Source organism: Stegostoma tigrinum, chromosome 2 (genome assembly GCF_030684315.1).
Source record: "Stegostoma tigrinum isolate sSteTig4 chromosome 2, sSteTig4.hap1, whole genome shotgun sequence".
Taxonomy (NCBI): domain Eukaryota; kingdom Metazoa; phylum Chordata; class Chondrichthyes; order Orectolobiformes; family Stegostomatidae; genus Stegostoma; species Stegostoma tigrinum.
In genome coordinates, this window is record NC_081355.1 from 106,918,389 (window position 1) to 106,936,263 (window position 17,875).

Genomic DNA, 17,875 nt, shown 5'->3' on the forward strand with positions numbered 1-17,875 from the left:
TGTCAGCTTTTGTGCTCCTGAGATGCTGCTCGGCCTGCTGTGTTCATCCAGCTTCACACTTTGTTATCTTGGATTCTCCAGCATCTGCAGTTCCCATTATCTCTGATCACAATTTTAACCTCACTGCGAAGCCTCTTCCAGGGGTGCCTAACCTGAAGAAGCTACCCTCCTTCCTTCGGACCAGCCTCAGGAAATCTCTTTCCCACTGCAACTCTCTTGTAATCTCCATCTTCGGTCTGCCTCCCCCTCCCTCCCTATTTATTCCAGAACCCTCTCTCCATCTCCCTCTCTGATGAAGGGTCTAGGCTCGAAACGCCAGCTTTTGTGCTCCTGAGATGCTGCTTGGCCTGCTGTGTTCATCCAGCTTCACACTTTGTTACCTTGGAGTCTTAGCTCAGCCTTGCCTCACATATACTATGTCCTAATGCATTACAATTGCACCTACTGGTTTAAACATTCATGCATCATACAAATGCCCAAGATGGGGTATCTGAATGTCATGCAATGGGCCCTTTCACTCATTCTACTGTTACTTCTCCCAAAGTCCATATTCTTTAATTTCAGTAACATTTTGACATGATAGTCAATCATACTTTGTATTTTCGTTGTAATTCCTTTTACATCCCTTTCACTAATACCACTCTCACTATTTTAAAGACAGTTTCTCTATGGATTGTGTGTCAGTGTCTTACATTTAAATTTTTTTTTGTCCTCTTCAAGGTCACTCTAATCCTTTTGTCAAGTTGGTATAAATATCTGAGACCCATTCTTCAGTGCAGTTCTTTTCTGTTACCATGTATTGCCTCAGGTTTGTTACCTCCGAGGTAATATTCACTTTTGCACACTTACATCGGTATCCCAAGACCATGTCACACATTCCTGACTCCCATATAATCTTATGAAATGACCTATGAGGGTCTTATTTATCTCTCCACATATGGGCCCAATGCCTTGAGTCGTAGCTTGATTATCAATTCAGTCTTTCTTAAAAAGTTCACATAAACATCACTGATAGAAAGCTATCAGTTTAGTGCTGACATCTAAATGTTTTTTCATTAGGATGTGTTTTCACCTCAATTGCTGTTCCAACCTATTTTCCTACTTTTTTGTCTTTTGCCACCAGCCTCTATCTTAATTACTTCATCTCATGCAATTTTACAGCTTAACTATTACCACCTATCTAATTCCAGAAATCTGGAGAGATTTGTAGTCCATGGAACATAATCTTATAGTATTTTAAAATAGAAGTCAAACATTTCTGTTTGATTCGGACAGAATATACTTTCTTTATTCTTTCTCTAAGATGGCCTACTTTTTTTAAAGTTACTTATTAAGTAATTCTAGATATTTTATATATCTGTATGTAAATTTGTCCAAATTCAACATACTATTTACTCCTTCAAAGTCATAAACCTTTTTTTATGCATTGTAACCACTGAGACTATGTGCATGTACTTAATCATTTCCTAGAATCCCTTTAAAATTTCAGGTAACTATTCCATTTAAATGTTTTGGAATACCAGGGAGTTTGAGTCTTATTATAGTTTTTGTCATGATATGCTGAAGTGTACCCAGGCTCAGTGGCTTTGAGATTCGAGATACTCAAATACATTTAATGTCTTCACAGTTCTGCCCCAACATTGAAATATGTTATTGGTGAATGGCTTAATGAGTTGTGGGTGCTTCATCCAGCACTGTGTTGTAACGTTGAAAGTCTGCAAACAGGGTCAGCATTCAGTGTCTCCAATTTCTAAGAAAAGACAAGCAACTTCCATCCATTTCATGTCAAGCGGAATGGGTTACTTAGTTTTAATCTAATACAGATTCCAAAAAGGATGCGGTGCGTAAATTCCTATATGTAGTTACATGAGCTGTCTCTCTTCCTCCTGCAAGGAAATAAATGTGTTATAAATAACAAAGGAAAAGCCCACCTCCTTTTGTTACATTCTCCTTCATTGAACTCCTTGCCCACAGACATTGCATTTTCAGGATCTCAATTTCTCTATCACTTTAGTTTTACTCTAAAGTTCATTTACTATGAGGTAATCTTATCTTCCGGAATTAAAGGTTCACTCCTGGTAAAACAATGTTTCGAAGTTCACTCTGGCTGGAAAATAAAGGTCCAAATGTGGTAATTTCTAGGATTAAAATTTACTCGAGATTCTTTCCTCAGTCCAAACACAACAAGGATCCAATTCTAAAAGGTAAATTTTTACCAAGCTTTATGAACCAAATTTTTGAATCAACATTTCATCGCAGATTTTTGCTTTGCAAAACCTCTTATGATTTCTGAAGAGGATGTTACATTAATCATACATGTTACACACTGGTACAGGCACCCAGCACACTTTCAAATCATGTAAAAACCAATCGCACCATGGTAATGATTTCTTACAACCTCTTCTTTTAGGCAGAAGATACAGAAGCTTGACCACACACACCAGCAGGTTCAGGAACAGCTTCTTCCTGACCGTTATTAGACTGCTTAATTGATTCTCTGGCCTCAAATAATGCTGATTTTGCTCAAGTTGATCTCACCTAGTGCACATCCTGTGCAATGTAACCTGTACGCCTCTGTCTAAGTCTTTTTCATCTGTACATCTTTTGCTTACTATGATCTGCCTGTACCGCTCGTAAACAAAGCTTTACACTATACTTCAGTACACATGAAAATCAATCAATCAATCATTCATTCCCAAAATGCAAATTAACTTCTAAGAATGCCCAGATCTTCAGCTCCAGGGAACAAAAACATACAAATTGTACGAGGCACCATTTAACAACCAACAGACAAAGGTGCATTCAAACCAGATGACAAAGAGTTAACAAGCTTCAGCAAACTAGTACAGTGCAGAAACCTGGCCGCCAGTTCTCTCTTTTTATGTTTATAATTATCACTCATCCTTTGGCGGGTCCTAATTGTGCTAACATATTAGCTATAGACTCAAATCCAGTGTCTGTTACATTCCATCCTGGAGTACGGAACGTCTCCAGGCTGCTTTTCCCTTCTTTTAATCATTTCCCTGAATTCCATCCTCATTGTCAAAAATGTCTTGGATCATAAAATGTATCCAAGCGGTTCTTCGGATTTGGTTAAATGTAGTTAAGAGAAGACTCAACAGCACCAATTCACTTAAATATGAACATTTATTAAGCACAAAGAAAGAATGAAAAAGAACAGGAAAGAAAATAAGCCTCACACCTTCCTGCCCGTCGGGGACCCCTCTGTCCCTCAATCGATGGCTGGTCTGGAGGCTTAGATTCTTTCCTGGCACTGTATGGATTCCAGTCCAAGGTGAAGTCTAATGACTCAAAATGAAATTCTCTCTCTTATACAATGTAACAAATACAAGTACTGGTGTTCTTATTCAAAAAACTTCAAAAATCCGGAGAATTAAACAAAAGAGACTTCCAAAATATGAAACCAGATGGATCCAACACACCACGCTTCTACAGACTACCAAAAATTCACAAACCAGGAGTCCCCCTCAGGCCCATAGTGTCACTACCTGGAACACCAACCTACAGATTAGCCAACGAACTACACCAAAGACTAAAACGCCTAGTAGAAGACTCCCACCACTCCATTCGCTCCACCCAAGAATTCCTGAACACCATCAAAGACACCAAGATAGAACAGGATGAAATAATGGTCTCCTTTGACATAACAGCCCCGTTCACATCCATGAACATCAACCTGGCCAAAGAAACACTGACTACACTATTAGAAGAACCGAAGACACATACACCAGACACCACCAACCTCATCAGCAAGGACAACATCATCAAGCTAGTGGACCTATGCCTCACCACCCACTTCACTTTCAATAACAAAACCTACAGACAAACCAACGGTACACCCATGGGATCTCCGATATCAGGGTTCTTAGCAGAGGCAGTAATGCAGAGACTCGAACAAACAGCTCTGCCAATCATCCAACCCAAACTTTGGGTCCGCTATGTGGATGACACCTTTGTCATCGCTAAACAAAACAAATTAGAGAAAACCTTCAAGACCATCAATAATACCCTTTACTGGCATAACATTCACAAAAGAGGAGGAAAACAACAACAAACTGCCATTCCTAGATGTCACAGTAGAGCGAACAGCCAATGGGGAACTTCAAACCAGCGTCTACAGGAAAACAACACATACGGACCAAATACTGAACTAGAGGAGCAACCATCCCAACACCCACAAACGAAGCTGCATTAGAACATTATTCCAACGAGCCACCAGACACTGCAGCACAGAGGAACTACGCAGAGCAGAGGAAAATCACCTATACAGCGTATTCAAAAAGAACAGGTACCCAATGAACACAGTCCGCCGATTTCTCAGCAACAAACCCAAACAAACAGACAAAACGGGCTCAGAAACCATAACCACTCTCCCCTACACCAAAGACATTTCCGAAATGACTGCCAGACTACTCGGACCCCTTGGCATCAGGGTAGCCCACAAACCCACCAACACACTAAAACAGCAGCTAATGAACTTAAAAGACCCTATACAGACAACAAGCAAAACTGATGTCATCTACAAAATACCTTGCAAGAACTGTGACAAACACTACATTGGACAAACTGGCAGAAAGCTAGCCACCAAGATACATGAACATCAACTAGCCACAAAACGACATGACTCACTATCACTAGTATCCTTACATACAGATGAGGAAGGACACCACTTTGATTGGGACAAAACATCCACCCTAGGACAAGCCAAACAGAGACACGCATGAGAATTCCTAGAAGCATGGCATTCCAACCGGAACTCCATCAACAAACACATTGATTTGGAGCCAATCTACCATCGAGTTTTGAAAAGATTTGTAGCTCAGGTTGAGGTTCTGGATGTGAGTTTGCTCGCTGAGCTGGAAGGTTAGTTTTCAGACATTTCGTCACCATTCTAGGTAACATCATCAGTGAGCCTCCGATGAAGCGCTGGTGTTATGTCTCACTTTCTATTTATCTGTTTAGGTTTCCTTGGAAAGGAAAACCAAGGAAACCTAACCAGATAAGTAGAAAGCGAGACATGACACCAGCGCTTCGTCAGAGGCTCACTGATGATGTTACCTAGAATGGTGACGAAACATCTGAAAACTAACCTTCCAGCTCAGCTAGCAAACTCACATCCACCCCAATCTACCATCCTCAGAGAAAAAGAACAGGAAATGACATCACCAACGCAGGAAATGACATCACCAACTCAAGGAAACCTAAACAGATAAATAGAAAGGGGGACATAACACCAGTGCTTCGTCAGAGGCTCACTGATGATGTTACCTAGAATGGTGACGAAACGTCTGAAAACTAACCTTCCAGCTCAGCGAGCAAACTCACATCCAGAATCTCAACCTGAGCTAAAAATCTTCTCAAAACTCGCTAAATACAAGTACATAAAAACCAGTACAGGAAAATCATCTCAGGAGCACATGTGCTCCTGAGATGCTGCTTGGCCTGCTGTGTTCATCCAGCTCCACACTTTGTTATCTTGGATTCTACAGCATCTGCAGTTCCCATTATCACAGGAAAATCATGTTGGTAGTACTGTTTTCGGCACATGCAGGAATGTTCACAGGACCCATTCAAAGTCATGCAGCTTCAAATATCATCATCAGTTTTAGCCTATTCTGTATATGAGTCCTGCTGAATGAGTGATGGGTTGGGGGGTCATGGGTTCTGGTGAATTGGGAGCAATGGGAGTGAGAATTGGTTTCTTATTGTGAAATGTGCTATACAGGTACATTCACTCGCCTTGTCAACAATGTCAGGCCTAAAGCCTTTCAAGGCACTATTGCTCCAAGTCCTGAGGTGAAATCCTGGCTTTTAGCCATCCTTCCCACATGTTACCATATGAAGACTTAAGCTTGGTCACATTCTGTTTGCCAGCAGAAAAATGGCCTTCATGATCCCTATCTCTGTGACGAGTGTGTCCGAATACCACTAAAGCAGGGAATCCCTTGTTTTGTCTATTGTGCCTCCCTTCTTTCCATTCAGTGCTCCGGTATGATTATCCATCACCTTACACTGGCTTCCTGAAATTTTCCTTTGATCGGGGCTGTGGATTAAAAAGAGAAAGCTGTCTAGAGGACTGGGGTTCTTCATAATATTGCTTACCCCTTATGGTGTGCCAAGGGGCCAGCAGTGCAATGCATACCAGGAATCACTTGTGGCCAAAGCAGCAATCAGGGAAATAGGTGAATGTACAAATTTTACTTGGTTCCCAAGTTATTTCAAGCTGACGTTGGCAGCTTGTGAATAGTAGGTCTCATATCCCAAAAATTGTCACAGATGAATATTGAATTCTGTGAATTAGATTATAATGTTCCGCAGATTAGTAACGTATATCAAATTAAAACTGTTGCTAACTAATCTCGTACTATGTTATCTATAGATTGCTGATCAGTTTTCTATTCTCCATTCATATTTTCTTCTGCAGTCTGTTCTAAATAAAGCAGTGAATACAGTTTTGTCCATGTCGAAGGATATTCCTCTTTGGTCCTTTGCATATATACATCTGAAACAACAACAGGTATTTACTAAATTCCATTGTGGTTTTGTATTTCATTACTTCAATTTTTAAAAGCATTGTTTTCTCCTTAATAAAGAATCCCTATTTATCTAATATTTGAGTTTAACTTTCATGCCCTAATTTGTTATTTATTTCTACACGGCAATATGTAGATTGAATACAATGCTGCTCGAGAACTGGGTGATGATAATATCCTTGGTAAGCAGGTCGTGCTAAAATCCCTTGATAAACAGATCAGTGAACACAAGGACATCACTAAGGTTGTGATCCAGCTCAGTTCCATTGTTTCTTCATTGAAGGCTGATGGAGCAGAGATTCTTGACAATTTCTCTCATTTCGCTCACTTGTGGAATCAGGTGAACTTGTACCTCATTTATTTTTATGTATCAATGTGTGTATGTGTATACATGAGACACAGCAGCATTAGCTGCTTTGACTGCAAAGTGGTCTTTTTTTAAAGATCCCTGGATGTAATCGAGTTGATTGATACCTCAAACCATGCTTAGCTACCCAATGCCAGCGGCTGTTGTGTGTTGTATATATTGGATGGATTACACAAACCTGGCATGTCTGCTTTTGTAGCAGTTTCCAAACCTGTGACCTCCAGCACCTGAAAGGAAAATGACAATAGGTTTGGGAATACCATGACTTCCAAGTCTCTTCAAATTACGCATCATTGTGACTTGGACATATATACCATTCCTCAGTTACTAAATACTGGGAACCTCTACTAAACAATATTGCCAGAACTTGCTTGCCTCAAGGATTGTAATGAATGATGAACACCTACCAACATGTTGTCGGGGGAGCTGATGATTGGTCATAAATACCAACCTAATTAGAGTTGCACAGAGCATTCCATCTCAGAGTCACAGAAAGTTTACGCTATAGACATGGCCATTTGAACCATTGTGTCTGTGCTAGCTTTCCAAATGAGCAGCTCACTTAGTGAATATTTATTTTAAAAATTCTGTATTCTCCACATTTTGCATCTTTCAATTCACTCACGGTCTCCATCTTGCCCTTGCCTAATGGTAATGTCTTTGCAACCCAAGCATTAAGAATTTGTGCAATAATGTTGATGAGAATAAAATTAGCAATTATTCCCCATCCAGAGCCAGCTCAGCATTTTATAACACCTCCTAATCTGACCTTTCGTGAAACTTTGACCTTCATGTTCACGCCACAGACAAAGAAGACACCAGCCTGAACTGGCAGAAATTTTAGAACTTCTATGCAATAGTTTCCCAAGTATTCAATTGGACCCTTGTAGTAGAGAACTTGGTTATCCCTGAGATTTGAACTGCCCTCTGGCAATAGGGATGGATAATAAATGCTGGCTAATGAATGAATTAAAGAAAAAGATTTAATTCGGCTGGATCATAATTTGATCACTTAGGCCATCTTCTTTTGCTTTAATCATTCTTCTGAGTGGCATAGGTTACAGTCAGATGATATCAGCTGGCAGTGATGCTAACTCATAGTAAGTTTAGTTGACCTCCATTGGGAGCACTTAATAAGATCACGGCTGGTCTGATAGTAACCTCAAATGTCTAATCCAACTCACCACTGGTAAGCTTTCACTCCTTTATTTAACAAGAATCTGTCTACCTTTGCCTTACAAATATTCAAGGACTTCGCTTCTACTACCATTTTGGGAAAAGAGTTCTAAAAGGGAACCTTGGTGAGTTATTGCAGTACATGTTATAAATGGTACACACTGCTGCTCCAGTGTATCAATAAGTGGAGGGAATGAAAATTGAGGGTGTTGGATGGAGTATCAATCAAGTGGGTTGCTTTGTCATGGATGGTGTCAAAAGTTGAATTTTCAAGTCAAAGTTTGAAATAATTTTTACCTAATTCATTAAATGAAGACAATTTTCCTTCCAAGTATTTTTCTATTTCTGCTAATTCCCATCATTAATTTTGGAGGAGTGGTCAGATTTTTTTGAATAATATTATAATAATAAAATGGTAATCATGGCTATGTAATGATTTTGCACCCATACATTGTGATTTCCTGTTGGGTCAGTAAGCAGTTGCCATGGGATAAAACCTGCTCAAGTTTTCTTAAGTTCTCACTAACTTGGTGACAGCCCAGTTGGCTGAGATCTAATACCTTGCTGTTGATCAGGTCTTTGAATCTAGAGTTTCTGTTTGTAGTAATGAGTTAGTACTGGTTCACTTGCTTGCATATGCCATTCCTGCATTGTATAGATATGATGGCTATTGTTGTGTATATTTAGCTAACTTGAGTATTTATTCCAAAGGTGCAGAATAAGCACAGAAAATGTAATGCAATGGTATTTTACCTTTAAAAAGAAAATCAGCTTCTGATTTTATGTAATCTAGCGGATATAATTTCGTCCAGAAATTGGCTGAAAAATTACCATTCTAAAGCATGAAAATTCCCAACATTTTGAGGAATGTGCACATTAAAAGATAGAAATGTGGTATCACCAACCTGATTTAATACACAATGCCAAGATTAACCTGAACATATTAGAGTGACCAATGCTCACTGCTTTCACATTATTCATGTTGGTGTTGTGGGTGTTTTAAGACTGCTACACATTGATTTATATAGTGTTTCAAAGGAACTATTATGCTGTCACTTTCCCTGTGTGGAGTCAATAACTATACACTTTCTGGGTTTTTTTTTATTATTCAGGATCCTGCAGAGAAAGTGAAGGAATTCATGGATTCAAAACCAATCCTCTCAGAATTCAATGAACAAATCACCTACTACTCTGTATGTTCACAATATTGTTTTATTACTGTTTTCAAGGATTATCTATTGACATACCCTTTATTCTGAAAATAAATTAACACTTGTCAAACTTCACATTGTATTTAGAAATTGGAAGCCCAGATCGATGAGTTGCCCTCTCATTATAAAGTGGGCTCAGTTCAGTTTGACACCCAGAATTTGAAACTGGCATTGGTGCAGGAATGCCGCTCCTGGAAGAGAGCCTTTGGCACAGCTCTGAACCGAAAAACTGCCATGGAAATGGATGAGATATATTCCTTTATTGAAAATCTCAGCAAACAACTGAATCAACCAATTAATGACTTGGATGATGTGCGTGGAGCCATGGCAGCACTGAAAGAAATTAGAGATGCTCAGATAAAGATTGACATGACCATTGAACCAATTGAAGAAACGTATGCCCTGCTAAGTAAGCATGAGTTGCTTTTCCAAGATGGAAACGCTGAGAGAGTTGATGGGCTATCTTATGCCTGGAAGAACATAAACGCACAGGTACCCGCTAGAAATAAAACTCCTGATGTAAAAGAATGTGCAAGCTTAGGATACACCTTTTGGAATTTGTTACTACATAAAGCATTTAAAGAGTAAAATAATTTTTATTGTTTGAAGATACATTCCACTTGGTAGGAGCTGCATATTAAGTGTAGGGAAGAGGAAAATTAGACTCCTGCTGTTTTTTTCTGTTGGGCGTAAATCTTTTTTTCTAGTACAGAAGTATCTGCTGTATCACTCACAATAGAGGAGCCCTGAAATACAACACTCAGAAGTTTTGGAAATCAGAGCTGTATTCCCATGACCAGATCCATGATACGTTTTGTGGGGAGGTGATGCCCTAGTGGTATTAGCACTGGACTGTTAATGCATTAACTCAGATAATGTCCCTGGAACCTGGGCTCAAACACTGCCATAGCAGAATGCAATTTTTAAAAAATTCTGGAATGAAGAGTCTAATGATGACCATGTGTTATAGACCAGATCCTCTCAAAATATTTTACAAGGTAGCCTGGACCCTAACTTTTCTTATTTTAAATGTAAACATGAAGTGCATTTTCAAGACGTTAGGCTTGACGTTAAGCAGAACACAATTTATTTAAACAATATAATTAAAATTCAAACAAAAGAAAGAGGAATTTAGAACAACTTAACTATTGGACAACTTAACCGAAGAATAGATCCGTTACCAATTACTAATTAACTGTCCCACTATAGTAACATTGCATAAAACCACCCCTTAGTAAAAAGGTAAATTCAGACACAAATTCTTCCATGCAGTTCTTTAATCCAGGAGGAAACTACATCGAGTGATTTCAAAGATTGTAGATGCTAAAAGTCAACCCATTTGGGACCCCAAACAACTTCTGACTGCTGCAGCAAACTAGAAAGTCTGGCCTGTAAGAACTAGCCACTTCCTTCCATTGTTACAACTGTTTTGAAAAAAAAACCTGAAAGCTTCCTAAATTGTTGACTTAGGCTGACTCCAGTAGCCAGTTTGTCAGCTGTACCTTTTTGGACTCTCTTCAAAAAAGCCCAGCACAAAATAACCTTTTTAAAGTGACAGCATTGTCACAGTGTGAATCCATTGTCAATTGTTGGAAAAACCCATCTGGTTCATACTGCCCTTAGAAAGAAACTGCCATCTTACCTGGTCTACATGTGACTTCAGACCCACAGCAAGGTGAATGACTCTTAACTGCCCTATGGGGCATTATCAGTAAATAATAAATGCTGCCTAGCCAGTGATACCCTCAGCGCACAAATGAACAAAAAATCTTCTTCTCCTTTACATGCCGAGTAAGGACAAAAAAATTTGTCAAGTAGCAAAAAGAAAGAATCGCCAATAGGTTCATATATGACAGATGGATTTTAACAAGATTAAGTGTGGGGTTGTGCACATGGTTACAGATAACAGTAAATATTTGTGCTACAAAAAGGAACGATCTAAGAAAAGAAGATTTTGGGTATGATCAGTTATCATGCATTGAAAGTATCTGGTGAGTTGAGGTTGTTATTAAATAAATCAATTGAATGTTGAGATGTGTCTGAAGGACATTCAACTGCAAATTAGATCATGCTATACTAACCAATGCTAAGGTTAATTTTGGAAAATCACTGGTAGTTTTAAACACCACTATCTATTTTCACTGCCTTCATATAGTTCTAATGAGACAGCAGCAACTTCAAACATTGTCAATGGTCTTACATTCCTGTAAGAGCTTGCAATGCAACTGTTCCATAGGCCATTGGACTTGTTCTACCATTCAATGAGATCATGACTGATATTTGATCCAACTCCATTGTAAGTCAAATTGTTGGTTTAGAAAAAGTGATCGATCTCTAGGTTAAAATGAGCAAACTGATCCATTTGTGGGATTTTTTTTCCAGAAGAGATTTCTAAACATCTATCACCCTTTGCTTGAAGAAATGTTTCCTAATTTCACTTCACATGAGAGGGATATCGTACACAGTCTTCAAAATGCTGTGCAATTTCAGCTGATAAACCCTTATAAATAGGTCTTATCTGCTGACAGGCATCTAAGTACAGAGCCCATAATATCATGAGTCCATAAGATTGCTTTCTGAGCTGTCATTAGTCCTTCTAAGCAGTGATAATAATCCATCTGGACAATACAGTTACGAGATTTTATAAGATTTTTATATTTTGCAACTGTGCCTTAAATTTTAAACTGAACTGAAGGGATTTATATGCCCAATGCTAAATGAAAACAAAAAAAAACTGCAGATGCTGGAAAACCAAAAGAAAAACTGTAAGTGTTGGCAAAATTCAGAAGTGGCAGCAGCGTTGGAAAGAAAGCCAAGTTAAAGTTTTGAGTCCAGTGACTCTTCATCAGAACTGATAGCAGCTAGTGAGAAGTGGTAATCATGCTGAAGATGATTTTGGGGTGGGTGGATGGGTGGATGGAGGGAGAGGTGTACAGATAGGTAGAGACAGAGTCCAGAGAGAGAGAGAGAGAGAGAGAGAGCTATGAAAAGGGTAGATAGATGAGGGAATTACAATGTACCCACACCCTTGGTAAAGTGAAGCAGATCAGCCTTGTATACAGGTAGTAATGCTGATCAGCTATTCTTCAGACCTCAACTTTATCCTATTTCTTGACTGCCTACCCCTTTCATTTAATTATTTACTACCCGAACTGGAACTGGGGCAGTTATTGCCGGCTCCCCACTTTGTCCTCTTCATTTGTGTCTTTAGACTCACACATTTCTTCCTCTCCAATTGATTTCAAGAGCTTGCTGTTTGGGAGGCAAAGCTGTAGAGAATCATATAATAGCCATGTGTTAGCGATCATATCTCCGAACTCATTGTTACGATCTCACAAAGGCTAATAATCATTAAAAAGGAAGTTCAAACTTCCAGTGAACAGATGAAAGGAAGATATAAGAAGATTTAATGTTTTAAGATGTTTATTATAACAAAGTATTAAAAACACTTCTAATGAAGCAGTCAGAGATAGCAAGAACTGCAGATGCTGGAGCCAGAGACAACACAGTGTGGAGCTGGAGGAACACAGCAGGCCAAGCAGCCTCAGACAAGCAGGAAAGTTGATATTATGGGTCAGGAACCCTTCTCCTGACATGAAATGTCAAATTTTCTGCTCGGCTGATGCTGCCTGGCTGCTGTGTCCCTCCAGCTCCACACAATTAATAGTTGTCATTATTAATGAAAACACTTGTCTTTGTGTGCGGCATCTACTTGAAATCAAATCGTAAAAGAAAAACACACTTTACAGGAAATAACACACTTTTTTTTAGTAGATATACTTTCTTGTGTTTATTCATGGGATGTATTCATCACTGGTTAGGCAAGCATCTTGTTGTGTCCCTAATTGTTCGGATGGCAGTTAAGAGACATTGTTGTGGGTTTAGAGTCACCTCTAGGCCTTTCTTTCTTGAATGGCCACAGTCTGTTTTGTGTGGCTACAACCACAGTGGTGTTTTCACTGCTTTTAGACTTTGTAGTGGTTTGAAGCACACAAATATTCTTCTGCTGTTTCAAGCTTTGTCAGCAGTTAGAAAAGAAGGCAATTAAGAGTTCGCAACATTGCAGTGTGTCTGGAATCAGATACAGGCCAGACCAGATAAGGATGGCAAATTTCCTTTTGTAAATGACATCAATGAATCAAATGGATTCACCAATTATTTCACTGTCACCAGCAGACATACTAGTTTTATACTGGAGATGTATTCATTGGATTTATATTTCATCAGCTGCCTTGTTAGGATCTGGATACATTTTCCAGAGCTTTAGCCTAGACCTGTGGATTTCTAGTCAAGTGACAACATTCACATTTATTGCCCATTCCTTGTTGCCTTGGAGAATATGGTAATGAGCTGCCTTCTTGAACAGCTACAGTTCATTTGGTGTAGATACTCCACAATGCTATTAGTGAGGGTGTCACAGGATTTTTACCCAGCGATAGTGAAGGAACTGCGTGTAGGCTTTCTTGCAAATAAATGCACCTGGAGGTTCCTGTTAAACAACCGTGAATGTTCTCCTTTCTCAGCCACCAAAGATACCTGGACTCATCTCCCCCTGCAGAGCTGCTGAACTACATGTTTTGCTGAGGCAGTGCTGGGGCCTGCAGGAATAATGTTGAGTGAAGGAATGCTTTGTATTCTGTACTGCTTTTCCTCTCCCTCTGTTCATCCAGGGTTCTGTAAAAGTTCTGGACCTGCAATGGAAGAGAGGGAAAGTTAATGGCCCTACACCTAGACGATTCGTCTTTCTCTGTAGATTCCTAGTTGAGTGAAATTACAAAGTACACCAAAGTATCCCTGCTGAAGTATGTTGCTTTACTTTTATCCCCAGCTGTAAATGGATTAGCAGTTGTGGGAACCAGCGTTTGGAGGATGGAGATTATTTTCACCTCTCCCTTCTCAGAGATCATGAAATAAAATGGTTTACATTTCCCGCCCTGTTTATTCAAACTAAAATGTTTTAATATAGTTGGTTTTGGTGATGGATGAGGCACTGCTAGATTCTAACCAGACCTTGTGCATAGTTGCTAACCATGCAAGAAGGACCCAATGGCATTTGAACACCCAGTACTGAACAGCTCATTCACTGCTATGATAACAAATTGTGAGGCTGGATGAACACAGCAGGCCAAGCAGCATCTCAGGAGCACTAAAGCTGACGTTTCATGCCTAGACCCTTCATCAGAGAGGGTCTAGGCCCGAAACGTCAGCTTTTGTGCTCCTGAGTTGCTGCTTGGCCTGCTGTGTTCATCCAGCTTCACACTTTGTTATCTTGGATTCTCCAGCATCTGCAGTTCCCAGTATCTCTGAGCTCATTCACTGCTACTGCCTAATGATGATTTGACATCAGTGAAGTTGTTTCACTTTACCTCAAAAAGCTGACCACATAATAAGTAGTTGGAAGAATCCATGTGTGACACATGTACTCCCTAAGTTGATTTTCAGGGGCTGTCCAATAAGCTCCCTTATTTTTAACCTCCAGTTGATGAAAGTGCTTCAGTATAAGTTGAATAGTTCTATTAGGAAGAGAGTAAACACCAAAATGCCTGAAACCGCTTGTAAAACAGTTCAGTAGGGCAAATAAAATATTACACACTGCATGATTCAAATGTTCATTCCACATCAAGGAGGAATTTTCACATAATGACAAGAATTTTTAATGCTGAATTTTTCCTTTCGATTTGTAGATTATTGTTCTGTTATGTCCTTTGAAATATTTATTAGGATTTTAGCTTCTGTTGTGGAATAAATGAAAAATCAAAATTAAAATATCTCATTAAAATAAATGTAAATTTCTAATGAAAACTGGAATTTGTTTTCAAACAAAAGCATTCACATTTAATCAATGCACAAAATAACTGGATGTGAGTTTGCTCGCTGAGCTAGAAGGCTCGTTTTCAGACGTTTCGTCACCATACTAGGTAACATCATCAGTGAGCCTCCGACGAAGCGCTGGTGTTATGTCCTGCTTTCTATTTATCTGGTTAGGTTTCCTTGGGCTGGTGATGTCATTTCCTGCATTGGTGATGTCATTTCCTGTTCTTTTTCTCAGGGGATGGTAGATTGATTCGGAGCCAATGTGTTCTCAAAACTCGCACAAAATAACTCCCAAATTTCTTTAAAATGGCGTATCATTTTGGCAAGAATTGTTAATCTCAGGATTAGCATTCACAACAAGAATACTGCAAGAACAGAACTGCAAAATAGAGTCATAGTGATGTATAGTACAGAAACAAACTCGTTGGCCCAACTCGTCCATGACAACTACATATCCCCAAGTTAGTGTCGTTCCATTTTCTAGTATTTCACCCATATCGCTCTAAACCCTTCCTATTCATGCACCTAACCAGACACATTTTAAAGGTTGTTACTCTATCAGCCTCCACCAGTACCTCTGGCAGCTCATTCCGTACATGCACCACACTACACATGAAAACGTTATCTCTTTGGGTCCTTTTTAAATCTTTCCTCTGTTACTGCAAACCTATGCCTTCTAATAAACTGAAAGATGACATCAAGTAAGTTTACTGGCAGTCATAACAAAGATTCATATTAAGATTAGATCAGAGGGTTCGATAGAGTGGATAGGGAGAGCCTTTTTCCTAGGATGGTGACGGTGAGCACGAGGGGGCATAGCTTTAAATTGAGGGGTGAAAGATATAGGACAGATGTCAGAGGTAGTTTCTTTACTCAAAGAGTAGTTAGGGAATGGAACGCTTTGCCTGCAACGGTTGTAGATTCGCCAACTTTAGGTACATTTAAGTTGTCATTGGATGAGCATATGGACGTACATGGAATAGTGTCGGTTAGATGGGCTTGAGATCGGTATGACAGGTCGGCACAACATCGAGGGCTGAGGGGCCTGTACTGTGCTGTAATGTTCTATGTTCTATGATTCATTCTTCATATGGGATCATCATTATTAACTAACACTCGTGTTTTATGTTTGTCACTTTGCAGCTTTGTCTAACCATCCAAAACTCTATTTGACAGGTTGTAGAGACACAGAGTATACTTTTAAAAGTGGAGCCTACAATGAAGATGGATCTGCTGGAAAGAGTGAAAATCTTCCAAACTGATATTCAGAATTTTTACCAGGACTATGATACAAAGTAAGCGCTGGAGGAAATCATCACGTAAAAGGGAGTAGAACGACATTGTGTAATGTAAAAAACACTGTAACAAAAAAGCTGAATTTAAATAACTGACCTCTTGCATATTGCACAAATTTTGTGTTTTAATGGATTAACAGGAAATGTCAGACATATGCTGCATAAATGAGGGAGACCTGGGAGGTGGAGGACAATTAATTGAGCTTTTTTTTGATAAACTGATCATGAGCATTCTTCTTCTTTCCAATGAGCCGCTTTCAAGTATTACTGTAGTCATAGCACAAGTTTAAAGGCACTGTTAATAAGATAACATCAACTCCCTAGGTGTTGTCTGATCAACAGCACTGGGGGATAAGGCTGGTGAGATGTCTTCATTTGGTATCAGCAAACTGCATGACACAGGTTTCTGATACTGTGTTTTCTGGCAGGATGCATCTAAAATAACATTTCCTGTGTAAAAGATTTACAAATTTTGAATCTGTCCTAGCTTTAGGCTCAGATTTAGATTTAATTTGATTTATTATTGTCGCATACATAGAAATACAGTAAACAAGTGTTGTTTCACATGCTGTCCAGATAAATGAAACCTTACATAAATACATCGAAGTAAGAGAACAGAATGCAGAATACAGTGTAACATCTACAGAGAAGGTGCAGAGAAAGATCAACTCTAATATATGAGGGTTTTTTTCATAAGTCTGAGAACAGCAGGGAAGAAGTGTTCTTGAATCTTTTGTTGTGTGTTTTGAAACTTTTGTATCTTCTGCCTCATGGAAGAGGGTGGAAGAGAGTATAACTGAGGTGTCTTTGAACATGCTAGCTGTTTTCCTGAGGCAGTGGGGATTATAGATGGAATCAAAGGAAGAAAGACCATCTGACACAAACTACAATTTGTGCTCTTATGATTTTATACTGGAACCTCTCAGTCTTCTAATACTTGAACCAGCAGAGATGCAAAGTTGAATACATTTGGGAAGCAAATTGTTTATTATAATTCCAATGTAGTCATGCCCCTTTTTTCTTGCCATGAAGTCATGTCTCTCTTTAGTTCATTGAACTATATTGTTTTACATGGAGCAGTCAGCTCCAACACTGTACAACCTTCCTTACCTGACAATGCTGGGGCCTTTCACATGCTGACAGAGTTCATCCTCCTTCTTATTCTTCCAAATACTGTATATCGCCTCCATAAACTCCCAAAGGGTCATCTTCCCCTATTATACACCACCCCCCCCCACTCCAAGCAGGTATTCATTCAAACCAGCTTTCTGTAACAACCCCAAAAATGGCTTCATCCCCAATAATTTGCCCAGATGTTGTTCATCATACTCCCTACCTTCTCAAACAAAATTCAATACTTTACCTAATACCCCTACAAAGCAGTGTTCATCCCCTCTTCCGAAACTCCCCCCCCCCACTCAAAGGGTATTCAATCCCCCAAAAGCTAATTTCCCCAGA

At 39.3% G+C, this 17,875-nt stretch overlaps 1 protein-coding gene across 4 annotated transcripts in view; it reads left to right on the forward strand.

Moving 5' to 3' along the window:
- The window catches only part of dnah5l (dynein, axonemal, heavy chain 5 like), a 384,422-nt gene that overhangs the window by 108,444 nt on the left and 258,103 nt on the right, over positions 1 to 17,875 (forward strand). For all 4 annotated transcript variants that reach the window (XM_048552307.2, XM_048552297.2, XM_048552277.2 and 1 more), the window contains 5 exons: positions 6,446 to 6,538; positions 6,691 to 6,894; positions 9,210 to 9,290; positions 9,396 to 9,800; positions 16,299 to 16,417. In XM_048552307.2, coding sequence (XP_048408264.2) covers positions 6,446 to 6,538; positions 6,691 to 6,894; positions 9,210 to 9,290; positions 9,396 to 9,800; positions 16,299 to 16,417 — 902 coding nt within the window. The remainder of the gene's footprint in view (positions 1 to 6,445; positions 6,539 to 6,690; positions 6,895 to 9,209; positions 9,291 to 9,395; positions 9,801 to 16,298; positions 16,418 to 17,875) is intronic.